Genomic DNA, 18,138 nt, shown 5'->3' with positions numbered 1-18,138 from the left:
TGTCATTTCATACTTTGATTCCAATTGGCTAAATTTTGCATTGCTTATTAATTTAAGATCTTGTAAGGAATTATTTCAAGTCCTTTGTTCATTTTCTCTAAAGTGAATGTCTATTAATCTGTTACTGAACTGTTGGGACTTTTCAACATGCCTGAAGCTTTTTCGTCCTCTCTTGAAGAGGTGACTAACACACACTGGGTAGCGTTTGTCTCAGAAGAAGACACAAGAGAGTTCATAGAAGAGTGTTTTGCTCAGGACACAAGGTGGTACATGGATGCTCTGTGACTCTGGCATTATTTGAAATAATCTGTTTGCCCCAGCCTTCCAAAAGCATTGTTAGATGCCCGTGGTCATTGTTGTGATTTTCACAAAATATTATCAAAATATCAGCAAAGCACAGAGCAGCAGACCAGTCAGTTCTCTCAACCAGTGAATACATTTCAAGTCTCCTGTTTAGTCTCCAAATAAATTATTTTTTTTCAGTGATGATCTGAATTTGTAATAATGTTGCATCTTGTACAAGTGCTATAGGAGGAAAAAAAACAAGGCACGCTGAACTGAGAGGAGGCAAATCTGAGGAAATATATTTAAAAATTTCAGTGGCTACATAAATCTATTGGAGACCTTCCCTGTTCTCTTTAATCTAGCTTCTCCAAAATCAGCTACTGCCTTCTGAGTTACGTCTGCTTGATATTACTGTGCTAGCTGAGAACACGAGAATATTGGCTGGTATGAACAACTAATAAACTTTTCCATGCTTAAGATGTTCACTGATGGAACAAATAATTTGTTATTCTGATCATGGGGAAGTATTGACCAAAGCTAAACTACAGCCCACATAACCTGCCAAGTCTCTTAACATTTTGTCAAACTTTTCTTTCTGCCAGGGAAAAGGGAAGGAGATCAGACATCTTTCTTAATCTCCCTTTTTCCCAGAAGCAAATCCAATTCCTGTTTAACACATGTAACAATAACCTATCCCATATGGGTTTTGCCCTTTGTTGCAACTATTTTTTCTGAGTTGCCTGAATGGCTATGCCTCTTATTTTTTCAGTTTTAGATTATCTTCTCCTCCTTTGCCCTGCCACATCAATCACAATTCAGAAAACATCTGCTAGCCCTCTGCGAAGAATCTTTTTTTTTTAACTTCAGTAATGCTAAAGCTGATCAACATTTTTACATCAGAAGCATTTTTCTCAGAAAGTAGCTCATGGAATAAAATAAATAGAAAAAATTATAAAAATCCTATTTTTGTCACTTTTTTTCATAAGGCTTACTAAATTTTCTTTTCTTTAGGAGTGGAAAGATCTATAGAAATTCAATTTCATTATCAGATTACAAAAGTTCCTCTCTAAATTTTCTTCAAGCATCTCGTCTTTCAATCAGATACCATTCTTGCAGAGGGCTCCCCTTTTTGAAGGCGGTAGCACACACATGGGACACAGCAAATGCTATATATCTTAGAAGCATAATCTGTTGGTTTGTTTTCTTTTATATTGCTGTTAACACATTAAACTAGCAGCCTGGCTGATATTTCTGTCTTGTTTTGCGTTGGCTATTGAGTTTAGTAATTTTTTTCTGTGGTAACTGCCGTTCTTTGCTGTTCAGCATGTTTCTGCAATTGATGTTTTCTTGTAGGTTGTTGCTGTACATTGTTTTTTAATATGTATTGGAAGTTAACAGAAGATAAAGTTCCTTTTAATCAGGTTTGATGTCTTGGTCAGAAATCGAACCAATATGTCATGTATCCATACACACAAGCTTTGCAAAGGCCTGTTTTAAATGTAATAGTGCTGATGTTTAATATAAACAGCGCCCAATGAAAGAATTAAGGGTTGAGTCTCACCTTTGCCCTCACAATATAGGTGTGAAAATTTAAATTCAAGCTTTAGCCCATCTTTTGCTTTTCACATTCCAGTGTTGAAATCGTTATTTCACTTAAAGTCTTTACTTTGGAGGGGGCCAAATTCCACTCAGATTTGTATTTGTAGATTTCTGTATTTGTAAATAATTTAATTTAGCTGTTCATTTTGCAGCAGGAGAGCCTTATTATGATTCCCTCTTGACAGCTTATTATATGTAAAAGGAAATTCAAAATAAATAAATGTTTAGTTCCAAGGCATTCCAGCAATACATACAATCTGTACAAAAAATCTTTTAAGTTGTGGAAGTGGTAAAGAAAGTTACAAAGAAAGTAAATATCAATAAAGAACCATTTTTTTCATCTGACAAATACATCTTTGTGAAAACTGCAACCATTAATTTTCCTGTCCAAACATACTGGAGCTACCTAGCGAGCTAAAGGAGGTTTTGCTTATTATATCAGAAGGCATTTTTTCCCCTAAAGCTATTTTATTATCTGATGTCTGCAAGCAGAGTTTTAAGTGTAATCAGATTTATAAAGATCAAAAGCAACAGTATTACTAGTGTGGAAAAGAAAAAAAGCTGGAGTTTTAGGGATTCTGAGATGAGAGTGTTTAACCACTCAATAGATGAGTCCCTAAATCCAAACCTTGTCTTAAAACTAAGAGGCAAAATTGTTCAGATTTGTCTGGCCACGTCTTTTCAAGGATTTTGGCATTGTACCATGCATTTTCATTAACATCATTTTTAGTAGTTTAAAATGAGAAAACGAAGCCCATGTGTGCATCAAGACAGTAACACAGCAGTGATCGCACATCGTGTGGTTCACGTAAATTCCTTCATTACCTGATCAGGCAACTTTCTATTTTTAGGTTCTCAAAATATTCCTGAAAACCCTGTATGGCAGTGATTTTGACAATGTAATGCTATGTCTCTCCAGAGCTTAGTCCCAACTCTGCCCATTAAGCACTATCCCAAGTTAAGAGGTGGGGTGGGTTTCCTTCTCCAGGGCTATATAGCCTGTGTTTGTTAGATGCGATGCTGCGCTTCTACATAGATGGCCATCCAAAGAGAAAGTTTTAGGGTTTATCTGGTATTTTGTTGCACTTTTTCTATCACGAGAAAGTGATAGAAAGTGTTTAGCAGTGTTTAACCTGCAAGAAGATCAAATTTTGTCATCAATATATTTTTCTCCAAGTACTACAAGACTGTAATATTATCATCCCTCAGTGCACTTTTATATTTGCAGGATCCCTGTTAACATTTGTTACCTTCCTAGCTTTTACCTTTTCTAAACCTGTTCACAAGTGGTAAGTTAGAGCCTCAGGAGGAAGAGCTCAGGCAACTAAAAGATTCTTTATTATTTATAAGACAGAAAGGATTATTTAGCAATGAACAAAAGGAGCTAATGTCCACTTACCCAGGGAAGTATGAGAATAAACAGTTAAAAATAACGCTGCTCATGCCCCTGAGATTTTGGCAACTTTACCAAGGCATTTGTGCTCCACTTAAATGCTGGTACACGCACAATTGGGACTCAAGTGTTCTGAGCCCATTTCTGTTACCATGATGGTTTAGCAGTTACAGGTGTCCCTAGTTCTTTGTTTCAAAAACTACATCCTTAGGACACAGTAAATGTGTGTAGTCATTCCTCAGAGCTGCGTACAAACAGCATTTGGCATTCTGAAACAAAGCTCTTTCATCATTATCTCAGTTCAGAGGTTACTTAACTATTGGGTTGGAGGGGGCGGGAGGGTTATGCTCACGTGACCAGTCTAATGACAGTACAGCATTTTGACACATTCCTATACAAGTTTTGCGACTGAATCCAGTGGCACAGGACTAGGCCAATATTTGCTTCTGTACTGGAGCTTGAAAGACTGTTCTCTGTCACAGCTGTGCTTGAGCAAGAAGAAATTAAAAAAAGTGGAAGTGTGATGGATCATTTCACTGAGAACTGGTGCAGTCTTCTGGCCAGACCATCTTTGGTTTTGCATAGCTCTGTAGGGAGAGGGGCAAATAAAAGTTCTTCCTATTTGTGATCCTTGACAGTGGTTAAGTATAGGTAAAACCTTTACAATGAGCGCAAGAACTATTTTCTCTGAGTCCATGATCATCCTGTCAGCAGAAAATCAAAGCTATTTCCTGGGAAAGGGTGACAGCTGATCCTTGTCGGCCTAGGAATTGGCAGGGCTTCTGCATGCCCTTTACCTGCCTTACTTTCAGTCCATATTTAGGAATCCCTGTCTGGCAGTGAATACTTGAACTCATCCTCCCCCCTCTCAGCATAAGACTACTTTACAACACACTGTGGTCCTTATTCAAAACAGCCTCAAAATTAACTTACTGAACTTCATTTGTGGTTTTGATCAAAATGGTCTTTCTGTAATGTGTAATTTTCAGTAGGAAGTTAGTTGCCACTTTTCTCTCCATGCTCCTTCTCTATACACAGGTAGCTGCATGGGAGGGACACTATGCCTTTTTTTTTTTTACATTGAAAGTCTGTAGATCTTGCCTGGACCTCATCCTCAGCTGAACTGAGCTAGGATCAAATGGCTGGAGAATAAAGTTGAGCGTGTAGGAGCTACCTAATGTCTTGAGAATGGAAAGATGAGCAAGATCAGCAAACAACTTTATAAGAAAGTGAACACTTACATACTTTGAACAAAAAGCTATTAAAAAAGGTTAAAGCCCCCCAGGAGGGGAGAGAGATGCTTCTACGAGTAGTAGTAGAGGTTTCTTCCAGCAGAGAGGTAAAGAGCCTAAGGCAGTGTGTACATTTATCCAACCATCCTCCCCAGGCAGCCAAAAGCTGGGGCTGTGTGGCCACCATGCTGAGGGCAAGCTGTATTGTTTGGCTGTCTAAGTTAGGTCACTCTGACAAGCAGAGGATACGGAAGATGCATTGCTTCCCAAGAGAAAAGGATCCAGAAGGAAGAGCTGGTGTTTGTTGTGGCTTTTGTTTTTGTTCTGCTGTTCCTTTCTCACCTCAAAGGATGAGGCAAGGGTGGTATTGCAAGACTTGACAAATATAAAACAATTGTGTTCGCATACACATGCCCATTTGTATGAATCTCCTTTTGTGTGTGTGTATTTCAGTTTGAAAAGTCAATGAAAACATGGTTTGAAAATAGAGGAATGAGAACATTGGGAGCAGATGCCAAAAACTTTCTTTTTCTCTTCATTCCAGCACATGGTTTTGAATTGTATGTTCGTATATGTTTAAAGGGCATTACCTCCTCCAAAACAGTCACTGTTCATCTTGAAAAGTGTCTTTTCTGTCCTGTGTTGTGTCTTTCCTTCCTATTCCAAGATCTTCTCTATTATTCTTGAAATAGAAATGATATCTGAAGCCCCAAGAATGCTGTACTACACCCACAGAGTTTGGTTTATCTAGCAATCTGCCACTAGTATTTTGAGACTCCAGCAAGACAGTAAAGGACTACCTCCCCAAATTGTTACTGTACAGCTGTCCTTAACTGAACTGTGCCGTATGAGTTCCCTTTGCAACACTGGTGAAGAAAGTCCTCAGTGTTTTCCTTCACAGATCATTGCAGGTATACTTATCTAAGATATCTTGCCATGACTGTGGACCGTTTTGTGATAAAAATGTCTGTCATTTTGAAGGCTTCCTTTAAAATTGGTATAAAACCTTTCATATTTATGAATATTTAATGTTTTTCAATTTTCTTAGCCAATGCCTATGTTCATTAAATGATAAACATCTACTTTGGGGAATATTACTGGTTATATGCTTGTGCTTTGGAAATAGAGATAACTGTAGTGGCAGTCTCTTAGTGTATCATCAGAAATAACTGTGATTTGTGGGTAGGCCTAGCTTGTGGCTGGGGATGGTGCATAAAATCTACCACTTAAGAGTGGTTCCCAGAAGTGATCTGACTCAGGCACTGTGCTGAGTCACAAATCTGCTTCCTCCTTGCCTTGCAGAAAGTAGTAGTTTTCTTCTGAACTATATTAGCAGAAAAATAATTACCTCCCACACCCTTGGCACTGGCTTAAATATGAAAATCTGTGTGTGTGTGTGTGTGTATGTATCGGGGGGGCAGTATGGAAGGAGGTGAAAGTCCTCTCTTTTCCCTTTTAATCCTGCTCATTCCCAGAAGGTCATTTGTATGAAATTGTGCCTGCTCATACTCCTGGTTCAGGCAATGCCATGGTGTAGGCAAAATGTAGCCCTGCAAAACCAATAAAGTAGACTCAGGATACGCTTTCTCTGAAGATCTGGACTACTAAAAGATTAGAACAGGAAACCACCCTGTTCAGCAAACCAAGTTTGATCCAAAATTGAAGACACATGAAAATGTGAGATAGTAGCTGTGCTTGGAAAGGCCCAAATGTTTTTTCTGAGACCAACCTACCATTAGTTTCCTTGGATATGTGCCACAGTGCAACAATGCCAAGTGCATTTTAGCAGCTGGGTCCTGTGTACAGGGTTTTTTGTGCCATCTTGCTGAGCATTGGTTGAAATCCAAAAAAGCTTGTAAGTACACAATGGGGTATGTAGGTAATCCTATTGCTTTAGGTGCAGACACTTACATGCTTAGAGATAAGCACATTCCTCAGTTGCTGCCTGAATTGATGAGACAGCAACCAGCACCTCTCATGGTTGTCTTCCTGAGAGAAAAATACAGCATCATATGACAACTCTAAAACACCTGCAGCATCCCTAACAGTGTATTTCCCATAGCTTTGAGAAAGATCAATGTTGCTTGGTATAAGCTCTTTTCTTTCTCTCTTCCCCATTCTCTCTACTCCCCAGTTGTGCCCTAAACCTTTGGCTCAACGCAGTTTTCTAGAGGCTGAAAAGGGCTTGACCTGGTATAAAAAGCAATGTTATTCACATGTAATAAATACTTAAAATGTTTTATCAGTGTAAATAAATGCTAAATTCTGTGAGCCCAGGGAATGGCATTAACATGTTTTGCTTACTGAAACATTTATGGAGTCAATGTCAGCCAACAGAATGCAGCCAAGCTGGGTTTTTTTAAAGGTAAACTAAAGTGCTTTTAAAATAAATACTAAGAGCTGTTTAAGATCTTCAATTATTAACAGAAGAAAAGCATGGGCTGAAAAACTGCAAACAATCCCTTTTGTGGCACTTTCCCTAACCTCTGTGAAGTTACCTCTTTGTCCAGCCTGGATTGACCTCCTCAAGGCAGATACTGTGCCTTCATGGATGTCTCTAGAGTGTCTAGCATATGGAGAGAGCTTCCACGAATGAATAAGTACATTTAGAATGCCAAATATTTGAAAACCATTTATTTTTATATTTACTTGCTGGGACATAAATTCAGGACTCTGTGGTTATGGTTGGCCAATAATGGCATTGCCAGCCTCTGTACAGCAGTGTAAAAACAGCTTTTCGCTCTGCTGTGGGAAAGCAGTTATTGGCATCACCTACTTGAAATCCAGATGCCAGCTTTTCAGTCTGAACAGGTCACCAGGCATTCTGATTTAATCATGATTATAAGCTGCACAGCTCATCGCTAGAAGTGCAAGCCTTACCTCCGCAAGGGAGAAAATGCCAAAGATGTGCAATGATGTATTAGCGAGAGCATCAGGCAAGCGGGACTGTACTGCTCCTATATTGTGAGCACCCGTGTTCAGTGATATCTGTGTGTCGCAGTGTGCAAAGATTAAGAGCGTGCATGAGTTGGGACAGAGAAGTCATTTTTTTATAACTTCAACTGCCTTTTCTTCGTCTGCACTGGGAAAGAGCATGTGAAAGTGTGCTGAAGTTCTCACCATTGGTTAGAAAAAGCTGTGTGTCTGCATGTAAGGGGATGATCCGCCTTGATTTACCCTGATCAGAAATGCATCTGATCATCCAGACACTGATCTGCACCTCTCAGATTTCAGGACACAGTTTTGATGTGTTTTGAAGCATGTGGGTTTTTAATTAAAAAAAAGTCTCTGTTGTACCTACCCATGGCTCTCCCTCAGTGCTTTAATCCTTCTTTATCTGCTCTCTCCCCCCTTGCTACTACACCAACTTTTCTGATTGTCCAGGCCTGATTCCTCATGCAACTCCCTGCAACAGCTATTCATGTTGCAAGTGGCTGCCTGAACTGAAGTTAAAGTAACTTACTGGCAGCTGCTATATTGCAGCAATAGGCTTGACAGCAATGCGGGAAGCACGGTGATGCACATATATCCCTTGCCCTTCCAGAAGTAGCATTCGTTACATCTTCTGAGAGGACATTTCTAAAGTTGCTGCATAGTTAGATGTTTTGAACTTTTAGAAACTTTCTGAACACTTTAATGGTAATGTATGTAAGCTTGCTAATTAGTGGAATCATCTGGATTTAAAACTAGACTGTCCTAACAGGGTACTGCACAGCACACACATCAATTCATGCTAACACTACTCAATAGCTCACTACTTCTTCAAAGTTGGTTTATTATAGTCAAGAAGCTTTTCTCTAATTAAGCTAGCTGAAGCTCCTGTAAATCTTCTGGTGGTACATGTTCCCCTTGACTGTCTAAACACCTTGTCGTCTCATGTTTATGGTGCAAGCCTTCGATTTCACAAGCACTGCTTTGTTAACACGAAGGGCATTGGTTTGTGCAGTTGTTATCTTTTCTGGATATCTGCAATACACTGAAGCACTTTCATGGCATGGGTGATAATGAATCTACATGTAAGATGAGAGAGCTTTTTGTTCATCATTGTGTCTGTCCTCGCTACCCTCTCAAGAGCAGTGGGTATATCCTATGATGAGTATTAAATCAATTAATAATAATAATAAAGAGTAAATTACGTAAGGCCTGGTATTAGAACTCTTGACCTTGGAATCTTGGCTACATTTTAGATTAACAAGGCTCCTAAAAATCACTAAAAATGATGGAGGGCTTTATTTGCTTTTGCGTAACTTTATTTGAAGCTACAAATATTTCAGTCTGCAAAGTTATGGGGGTTTTTTCAGGTTCATAGACATCTGTAGTCTTTTAACTTTCTTGTATTGTTGTATGTTGTTTGGGAGAAGGTGAGCCTTTTTTTAATTTTCTGGTGAATGTTACATTTTTGACTGCTGTAAGTATTGGAGTGATGTTGAGACGGAGTACAATTTGGTTTTGTACATATTTAGAATTACTAGACTGAATGAGGAGAAAAGGTTGAATGCCTCATGTAATCATGGCAATATTTTTTTCGCCAAAGACATTGCTTATCCAGAGTAAGTACCTAGAGGTAACTGAATGAGCAGGACATCCCACTCTTGTACAGGATGAGTTTTGATCCTGTCAGTATCATACTTCATGTAAGGATCTCTTTGTGAAAGTCAGAATATTTCATGCTGAATATCACTCCCTTTGGATAGTAGCATGAACCATTAAGAGATAACTGAACTGACTGCAGACACCTGGAAAACTGTTCTGACTAGAAGGATGCTAGTAGCGAGCTTTGCGTTACTAGCAGGCAGCGAATGATCTTGCTGGCCTGGCAGCTGATGCCACCTTTGGTTGCTTCTGCTGCATTCCACCGTCGCTGGGGAGCAAATGCAAAGTCTCAGCCTTAGCTGTGAATTGACAAGTGGATTGCCTACGAGTGAAAGTGCTTGTCAAGAGATGTGTCATCCTTATTAGAAAGTATTTAAATTAGTAAAAAAAAAGTAATAAAAATGAAAATCTAAGATCTTAGATGATAGATTTTAAACGTTAATAGTTATCACAAACTCTCTTGGCAGATACATAACAGACATTTACAACTCATGAATCATATTTTTCAAAAATCACAGCTAATATCAACTTCTGTGAGGAGATGACAGCATTTGCAGGAGACATTAATGGCTTCTGGCTCTCAGTCATTGCAAAATCATGAGCTCGTAATTGTTCTGATCTGGCTATTTGTAGACTATAGAGTTCTAGAGGTCTCTCAATACTTCCAACATTAATAACTTGCCAGTGACAGTGGTTGCCATCACTGCCACCAGTGATAATAACTTTAAGACCTTTGTAAATGCAAATCCTTACTAAGGGCTTATGAGACTGGCGTTGTTATTCTGGTTTTACAAATGAGGAGAAGGAGACACAGAGAAGCCCATGAATCTGCAGCTTGAGTTAACTGTATCTGAAGGTACAGCTGCTTAGCACTTTAGCAAACTTGTTTACAAGCCACCTTCCCTGGACCATCCTGGTAATGTGTGGCTTACTCGTGATTAGGACTTACACCAGTCCCATGCCTTAACAACAGCCATGTAATAGTATTTTGTTCATACCCCTTTCTGGGGACCTGAACGACCACTGTTATAGAGTGATCCCTAAATCCTGGGGCAAAATCAGCACTGCTGGTTCTGACTCTCCCTCTGTTCAGACTGGAGGAAGGTGAGGTGGATCTGAAGTGCAGGGAGATCCTAAGAGGGCAGGAGCTCCCAGTCAGTATGGGTTTGGTGGGCCTTCAGCAGCTCAGGCTCTGCCTGAGACTGACTTGACCTCTGGAAGAACCCAGAATCAGAGTAGGGACACAATGTCAGTTTACCACCTCTCCCCATGCTCTGGGGTGCAGCTCTGTGGTACCCCAGCATTTGCTTTCTTGTGTGTCTCACTGTTCTTCTTGTCCTGCCTCAGTTCTGGTTGTTCTTTGTTTTTTCCATGCTTTAACTCTCCTCAGTACTGTCTGGGGATCAGCTTAGGTCTGGTTTTCAAGAACAGGCAAAATAGCTAATGTATTCCCTCCCTGGGGTGGTGGTATGTCAGTGACAGGTGAGGTAATACCTGTTTTACTTTAGTCTGTGATCTAGGCTGCAATGGTAAACTTCTGAAATGTTAGGGATCTTTTAGAGGGAGGTGATCTGTAAATGTACGTCTTTACATCATCAAGATAATGAGTTCGGGTGAGGGGGAATGAAATAAAAATGACATATTATTGTGCAATTTATCGCCTCTCTAAATTTTGTTCTCTTGCTGATAAGTGCTTCCTTCCGTTCTCTCTGCAGGTCTCCAGGTGGTTTTAAATTCAATTATCAAGGCCATGGTCCCTTTGTTGCATATTGCCCTGCTGGTGCTGTTTGTCATTATTATCTATGCCATCATTGGACTGGAGTTATTCATGGGGAAGATGCATAAAACCTGCTATCATGTGCAAGGGGGACTTATAGGTAAGGGGAACACTATATCATGCATACAAAGATTTTTCTGAGGGAGGCTTTTCCCTTATATAATGAAGCATTTGTGCTGGCACAGGAGACGGGTGGTGGTTGCTCCCTGCTGTGTACCCGTTTGGGGTTTCACAGTGGTGATTCCTTTGTTCTGCTCCTTGGATATGAATCACCTTTGATGTAGAGAGACTGTCTCTAACGGTGAGAGTTTAGCTTGCTCATCTTGGGCACTCAGTTGTTGGCCTGTCTGTAAAGGCTACAAGCAGAACTGTCAATTCCTGCTAAACGGAGTGGTGGACTTTTTAATGTGGACCTTTGGCACTACAAGCCAGCCTGAGTTCTTTAACAAATCTCTCAGAGGCTCAAGCAACACTAAAGTAGTGATGATTTCACCACTAGTAGACTGAGCTGCAAATGAGATGGCATCACAGAAATGAACAACTCTTATATTTTATTATTAATCTTGTACACAAATACCTCTTCATTTTAAACTGGCATCATTGTAAAGGAGTATCTAATTGAGGTCTAGAAGCCTTTTTTTTTTTTTTTTTTTAATCACAGGCTGCAACTGTAGTTAGAAGTGCAGCTAATAAGAAAGGAAAAGTGTATTAATGGGAAGAAACTTTTTACACCAAATCCATCAGGAAAGAGCTTTCAAATTATTTACAGAAAGAAATATTCATGTTTCAAAATACTTCAATTGTATTGTCACTCACTCACCTAACCATCTGCTCTTTTTAATTTGTTTTATCTAACTTGAGCAGCAGTGATTCCCCATGTGGTAGTGGGTGCCAATGTCTAGAACCCAGTTCAGTTGGTAGCCAAGAAAATATTGTACAGCAGGAATTTGTTTCAGAAGTTCTATATTTTCTACTTTTATAAAAGTTGGTAGATTTCTTTTTCTGGAAATTATTATAATTATTATACATTACAGCATCTAATTCTAATACTGCTATTTCTGGCATGCTTTAATGATCAGAATATGATCAGAACTTTTAGAAAATTACATTTTTTGCCATATAAGAAACAAACATTTTACCTGCTCCCACACACATGCATACCTGCACCTGTTATAAATGTAGCGATAGGTGCTGAAATCCATATATTAAAAAAATCCTATTGCAGGAATTTTTGTACTCATAAAAATGTTTTCTGTAACATGTCACATATACCAAAGCATCTAGGCAGGCTTGTTGTGTGGGTTCTCAGATCTTTGGAAACACCTGTACAGAATAAGGGGTGGATAATCAAGCAGTAGAGTCTTGGAGAGTTTCTGAGTGCTACTGGGCTATTGATAAAATGCCACACAGCTTCTAAACTCCAAAAGAGCAGAGCTCCAGAGACTCTCTGCTGTAATTTAGCAGTGGCCCAGCATCATATCAGCCTATCTCCAGAGAGAAGCGTGTCTGCTGCAGGGGTTCGGCCTCCTTCAACAGAGTGCCAGTCAGTGCTGCAGTTCCCTTCCAGGATTAACCCAGATGCCAGGTGACTGCGGTATGAAAACACCAGCCATAACATACAGCCTAAAGAAATGTAATAGACTTGCTCTAATGTTCCCTCTCATGTTGAAAGACATTTCAGTTTTGACTGCAAAATTTGACAGTTCGGCCATTATTTTTACAAAAAGAAAGTGAAGCACAACACATCCCTCTACCCATTAAAATTAAGAGAGTTCCTTGTGTACTCCTGGAGGAATCTGTCAAATTCACTGCAAAAATGTATGTGTTAAAATCAGCTATCTTTCACTTGCTTACCAGTGTGTCAAATAGCAATTAGTTCTCTTCATTGCCGTTTTCTCCCTCCTCTCCTTTAAGATACGCCTGCAGAAGATGATCCATCTCCCTGTGCCCCCCAGTCTGCGCATGGGCGGCAGTGTCAGAATGGCACGGAGTGCAAGGCAGGCTGGGAGGGTCCTAAGCACGGCATTACGAACTTTGACAATTTTGCTTTTGCCATGCTGACGGTGTTTCAGTGCATCACGATGGAGGGCTGGACAGATGTACTGTACTGGGTACGTATCCGAAAATGACAAGCTGAAAGGCCTGTTCATGTGCTCTGGCTATGTTGAAACTTTGGGGCTTTGGCTTTCTTGCTTGTTCTATATAGTGAAGGCATGGTTGCTAGCATGGAGCTTTAATTAACTCAGAATATTAGTGGATAAAGTGGGAGGGTTTATCTGGCACAGTTAAATCAAATGTAAATGTTGACTTTCCATTGGTATTTTAATGTTGGAAGATGGCATGTGGCTTATTGGTTTGAAGATTTGCAATGTACCTTTGTTGAGCAGAATGTCATGTAAAGACCCTCTCTGCAGGAGTGAAGTATCTCGTACATCTCTGGATTACTGATGTAGAAGTATTTGTGACAGATAACTCTGTGCTCTACCCATAGCATTAATGTTACAAAGGCACTACACTGATCAGCTCATAGGTTTTATAAGGCCTCAGAAATCCCTCTTCATGCCAGCACTACTTCTGATTATGACTTTCATCATAATAGTATTAGAATAAATTGTCCTGACTCTGATCTTGGTATCAATCATGGTTACATGTTCAGCCGAAACATGATATTATTTTTTAATCTAAATGCAGTCTCATCTTGTCCTTTACCCTAATTCTGGAAGTTTCAGTAGCTTTAGTTTCTACCTTGTAATTCCTAATGTGTTGGGAAATTCAATGGCAATACAATTATACTGTAGGAGTTAAAATCAAATTTAGCCTTCACCTGTAAACCAGATATAAACATGTTTCTGGATTCAGCTCTTGCTATCAACTTTTGCAACAATATGTTATGGTCCAGGAATTTAATTCACACACAGCCCAGTCCCATCTGTATAAGACTAACCTGAACTCTGACTAACTTTGAAGACTGGCATATTATGACTCCTGGTTCTCCAAGATGGTAGGATGTGCTACAATGTATGATGGAATTTAACTCAAGAAGACCCAAAGCACACAAAAGGATAAACTGGACTGAGGCAGCTTGCACTGTTAATCAACATCAGCTTCTCTCTTAAACATGAGCCTGAAGCTGCTTCCTACCCACCAGTAAGTTAGAGTTTACAAGATTTCCCTTTGAAGATTTAGCTTATCTGAAATAGATATTCTCAATGTGGAACAGCAAGCAGTTGTCTCTTTATCCTCATAAATTTAGATTAGAATTGTGACTCTAGCTTCCTTATAATGCCTGAGAAAAAGGGCAGAGATCAAACCACAAGGGGAGTCTGGGTCTCAGAGCACAAAAATTGCTTTTACTTGAAAGAGGGTATAGATTAATAAAATAATGAAGAAGAACAGTAGTTAAGTCAGAAAAGGAACTGGGCAAAACTACTCCACTGCTCAATTATGGCTATATATAATATACCTGTCTTTTTATCACATTTAGCTCGCATTCCTCCAGTCTGTGTGATTGAGAGGATTAACAGGTAGTTCAAGGGAAATAGGAGAGAGTAAAAGATATCAGAAATAAACATTAAAATAGCTTTGGCAGTGTATACCATTTAGTATTGTGAAACCTATCCACAAGTTATCGCAATTTTCTCCAAAGGCACGTGTTATAAAAGACCCTGCCAATCCCCACACTTTTGGCTCCATGCGTCATTTGCGTGACTGGATGTGAATTGTTCAGAACACAGTTTTCTAATAACAGGAGCCAAAAGCATATACTCACTGCTAAATGATTTTCTACCATGACTGCTGCAGATGGTCTGATTTTTTTATGGCATCCCTGCAGCAACCTGGATTTTAGCTGTTGCCTTTTGTTTGATATTCAGCCAGCTTTTTCCACTGATTTCCAGAGCTGTTCTTTTTCCTTTAGAGACAGTATGGTGAACTGAGACCTGAAATTAATAGATTGATGGTCATTATTTTTAGGGGCATCCATATAGTTAGCCTTTCAGATTATGGCTTTGATAGAATGCTTGCTTTGGAAACAAAAGAAATATTTGTTATTATCAGTTCCCAGTTATTCCTAGACAAGACTACAAAAGAGAAGAGGTAGCACTGCAGATAAAATTCAGTAATTGAGGAGGAGGAAATTATTTTGCAAAGGAAAAAATATCACCCATGTTTAAAGGCCATGAAATACAAAATTTGAGTAAATACCTGAACGCCTGAGATGACAGACATACTCGGTTAAGCTGCTGTAAACAATCCTAAGAGTATTATTGTGCCATATGACTTTTTGCCTCTTTGTGTTATATTGACAAAGTGGATAGAAGCCAGCACCAATCAGTGTTTGCCATATGGTAGAGAAGGTATCTGAGATGCGACGGGTATTTCCTTCTGCAGAGAGGTCTGTGCTACGCCGGGGGCAGATGTTGATTGGGCAATTACTGCAGGGCACACCTATGAGGAGCATTGTGGCTTTAATATTTATATGTAGAAAGAGTTTCTAAACATTCACACTGTCATTTCATATGTGGGTGTTTCAAACCATATCTATTGTGGTTTATACAGTAAGTTTTATAGTCCATGCAAAGGGCATTCCAGGCAGATCAAAAGGAAGAGTATTTCTGGATAGTAAAGAATAGAAAAGATTCAACATTTCAATTTCTGAGAGTGAAGGAAGAATTTTAGTAAGTGGGGTAGGGTATAAATAAATATTTTAAATTTCCTGTGAGCCACTGTTTCTTTAGTGAAATCTGACTGATATATACTCTGCTCCCTGGCCTTTGCCTTTTCAGCCAAGGAAGAGCAGACTTGTCATAGACAACCCATTGGGGGCTGCATCTCCACAAGAGTGCAGAGATAGGAGCCTATTCTCTTCTCAAGTAGACAACACTTTGAAAGATCTCCTGGCTCCACAGTGAGGTCATGGAAATTAAAATTTGCTTTATTAGAAAATAAATCTGCACAGTTAATTAAATTAGAAATCCAGACTTAAAAGATCCCCTCTCTCCAACTACGTCCTGAGACAGAGAATTGATTGTCCATTTTACGCTGAAAGGAAAGTACAGATTCAAGAACGGTATAAGAAAATGTTGACTGAAAATCAGAAAATTTTGCAGCTGAAAACTTTAGGTGATGATTTGCAGAAGTCATTGCTTAAACTTAATGATGTAAGCTAATGGGTTCATATTAAAAGTGCTGAACATTCAAAGTTCAAGCAGACTGTTAGGTTCTTAGCATCTCTGCAATTCAGGGTAGATACCAAGGTTTGAATCTGGTCCTGCTGAGGTCAATGGTAAAATTCCAATTAATTTCAAAAGGTCAGGATCTCACCTTCTATTTTGTAAAATCTTGATCATGCTGTTGAGATTTTCCACATGCGGTCATGTGCACAATATGAGGACTTAGAGATGCCTAATCAGGGCCTTGGTGTCTGTTGTGGTAGTCTTCCAAGGACATACATGTGGATGTAGGGAGTTTTCTTTGCTCCCTCCTTAAATTTGAAAATAAGAGCCTGACCTAAAACTCAGCAGAACAACAGATAAAGCTCTGGGCTGAATTACTTAGCTGGAAATGTTTAGCCAATGGAGCAATTCCCTTGGTTTGAACTTCTCTATAAGTGCTTTTTAATTATATCTTCCTATTTTCTGAAAAATAGCTTTTGAAAGGTACCTAGATCTCTGCATTCTTCTCAGTGGGAATGGAAGGAGCTTAGCACATTTCAGCATGTTGCCCTGAAAAATATACTAGTAATTTCATGAAACCTCTCTGTCTTATGCCACACTTCACAAGGTTAAACCTGCATGTTTAAAAGTTAGAAAGCTGTATGACCTTCCACAAGCCCTGGACTCCTAATCCGCTTAGTAGCTCTTCAAATTTTACCTTCAGTTTCCTGCTTCCTTCTTCGTGCTTCCCCTCATACCTCCTTCAGCTTTTCACATCTGTAGTGAAGCCTGTCTCCTCTCTCATGGAGTACTATTTCCCAGCCTGTGATCCACATCCTCACAAAAAGATAATCAGAGATGGGAAAGCAATGAACTTTTATTCCCTAGAAGGACTTGACATTAGTAAGATCGATACACTTTCCAATCTCCTCTTTCACTCAGCAGATAAGACTTGTGAGTAGATTGGCTTCTTTTGAAATGTGAAAGAAAAATGTTAGCAAAAACAGTTTGACACTGCCATAGCGGCAGGTAAGGCAATTACTTATAAGGAGCCAAATTTTTAATGTAAAATACCTATATTGGACCGGATGAAAATCTGTGTAAAACAGCCTTGTTGACTCTTCGCTGAAGAATTGATCTTTGTTGAAGGGAACGTTAAGTGTTCATAGGAGCACATCTCCTACAATGCCTCAGTCTTACAAGGTTTACTTTGCCCCAGTATAACTGCCAGGTGGCTTGGTCTCACATGCAGCCAGTTCATAGAATCATTTGAGTTGACAGGCACTTATGATATGTTACATCATAATTTTTCTGATGCATTGTAGAAATATTGAGCTTATTATTCTCAAAATTCTTCTTAATGTCTGATCAGCCAGCGTTAGCAGCTAGCTCCCTCGTGCAGGCACCAAGATCCATTTCTGAAGACCCCTCGGTCTTGGGAACTTCCAGCAGCAGATGCAAATCCAAATGTTACAAATTGAGTCATTTGGTATTTTGTAATTAGTCTCTGCTGCAGTCCATTATTTCTTATTGCCTTGTTGACTAAGGAGAAAAAATAATCCTTGAGCAGTTTGTAACATCCTGTTTAAGTATTTGTAGGCATTTGTTGTCTTCCCTTAATCTCTTTCTAATCTGAGCAGATTCAGTTCTTTCAACCTTCCCTAATGGGGCTTCTTTTTAATTATTTTTAATCAGTTTGTTACTGTCCTTCAGGGGAAGCTTCACTTCTGAGTTAAATACAATTCGGACAGTGCCCTGTCTCTAGAAAGGCTTTCATCTTTGTGTGAAATCTGCTTTCTGCAGCTGGAGCCCTGTGACACTGCATGCAAAACTGCCCACTGCAGCCTCAGTTTTACGTGCCTGGTCTCTCCACTCCCCTGCATCTAAACAATCATGTATAGAAATGAAAACAGAGTGCAGAGCAAGTGCAAAACGCAACCATACGTTGTTGCATTGGGCTATTCCTACTGCTGGGTAGTGGAGAACCTGGTCTTGAGATGTTCTGTGTACAGCTTGCCCATTACAGGTTGAATTCTAGGATCAAATAATTCTACTTGATCTGCTTGATGATTATTAATAACGAGCAGCCTTGAGCCTGCCATTGTT

The 18,138-nt window shown here is 39.4% G+C and overlaps 1 protein-coding gene across 20 annotated transcripts in view; it reads left to right on the top strand.

Moving 5' to 3' along the window:
- Positions 1-18,138, top strand: part of CACNA1C (calcium voltage-gated channel subunit alpha1 C) — a gene marked incomplete at its 5' end in the record, with an annotated part of 481,188 nt that overhangs the window by 299,343 nt on the left and 163,707 nt on the right. For 19 of the 20 annotated variants that reach the window (XM_082309318.1, XM_082309322.1, XM_082309335.1 and 16 more), the window contains 2 exons: positions 10,818-10,979; positions 12,794-12,990. In XM_082309318.1, coding sequence (XP_082165444.1) covers positions 10,818-10,979; positions 12,794-12,990 — 359 coding nt within the window. The remainder of the gene's footprint in view (positions 1-10,817; positions 10,980-12,793; positions 12,991-18,138) is intronic. The other variant, XM_082309328.1, reaches the window with a different exon arrangement.

This window comes from Platalea leucorodia (genome assembly GCF_965183815.1).
Source record: "Platalea leucorodia genome assembly, chromosome: 4".
NCBI classification, from domain to species: domain Eukaryota; kingdom Metazoa; phylum Chordata; class Aves; order Pelecaniformes; family Threskiornithidae; genus Platalea; species Platalea leucorodia.
The sequence above is the reverse complement of the archived record's forward strand: the minus strand, read 5'-3'. Positions and strand labels throughout refer to the sequence as shown.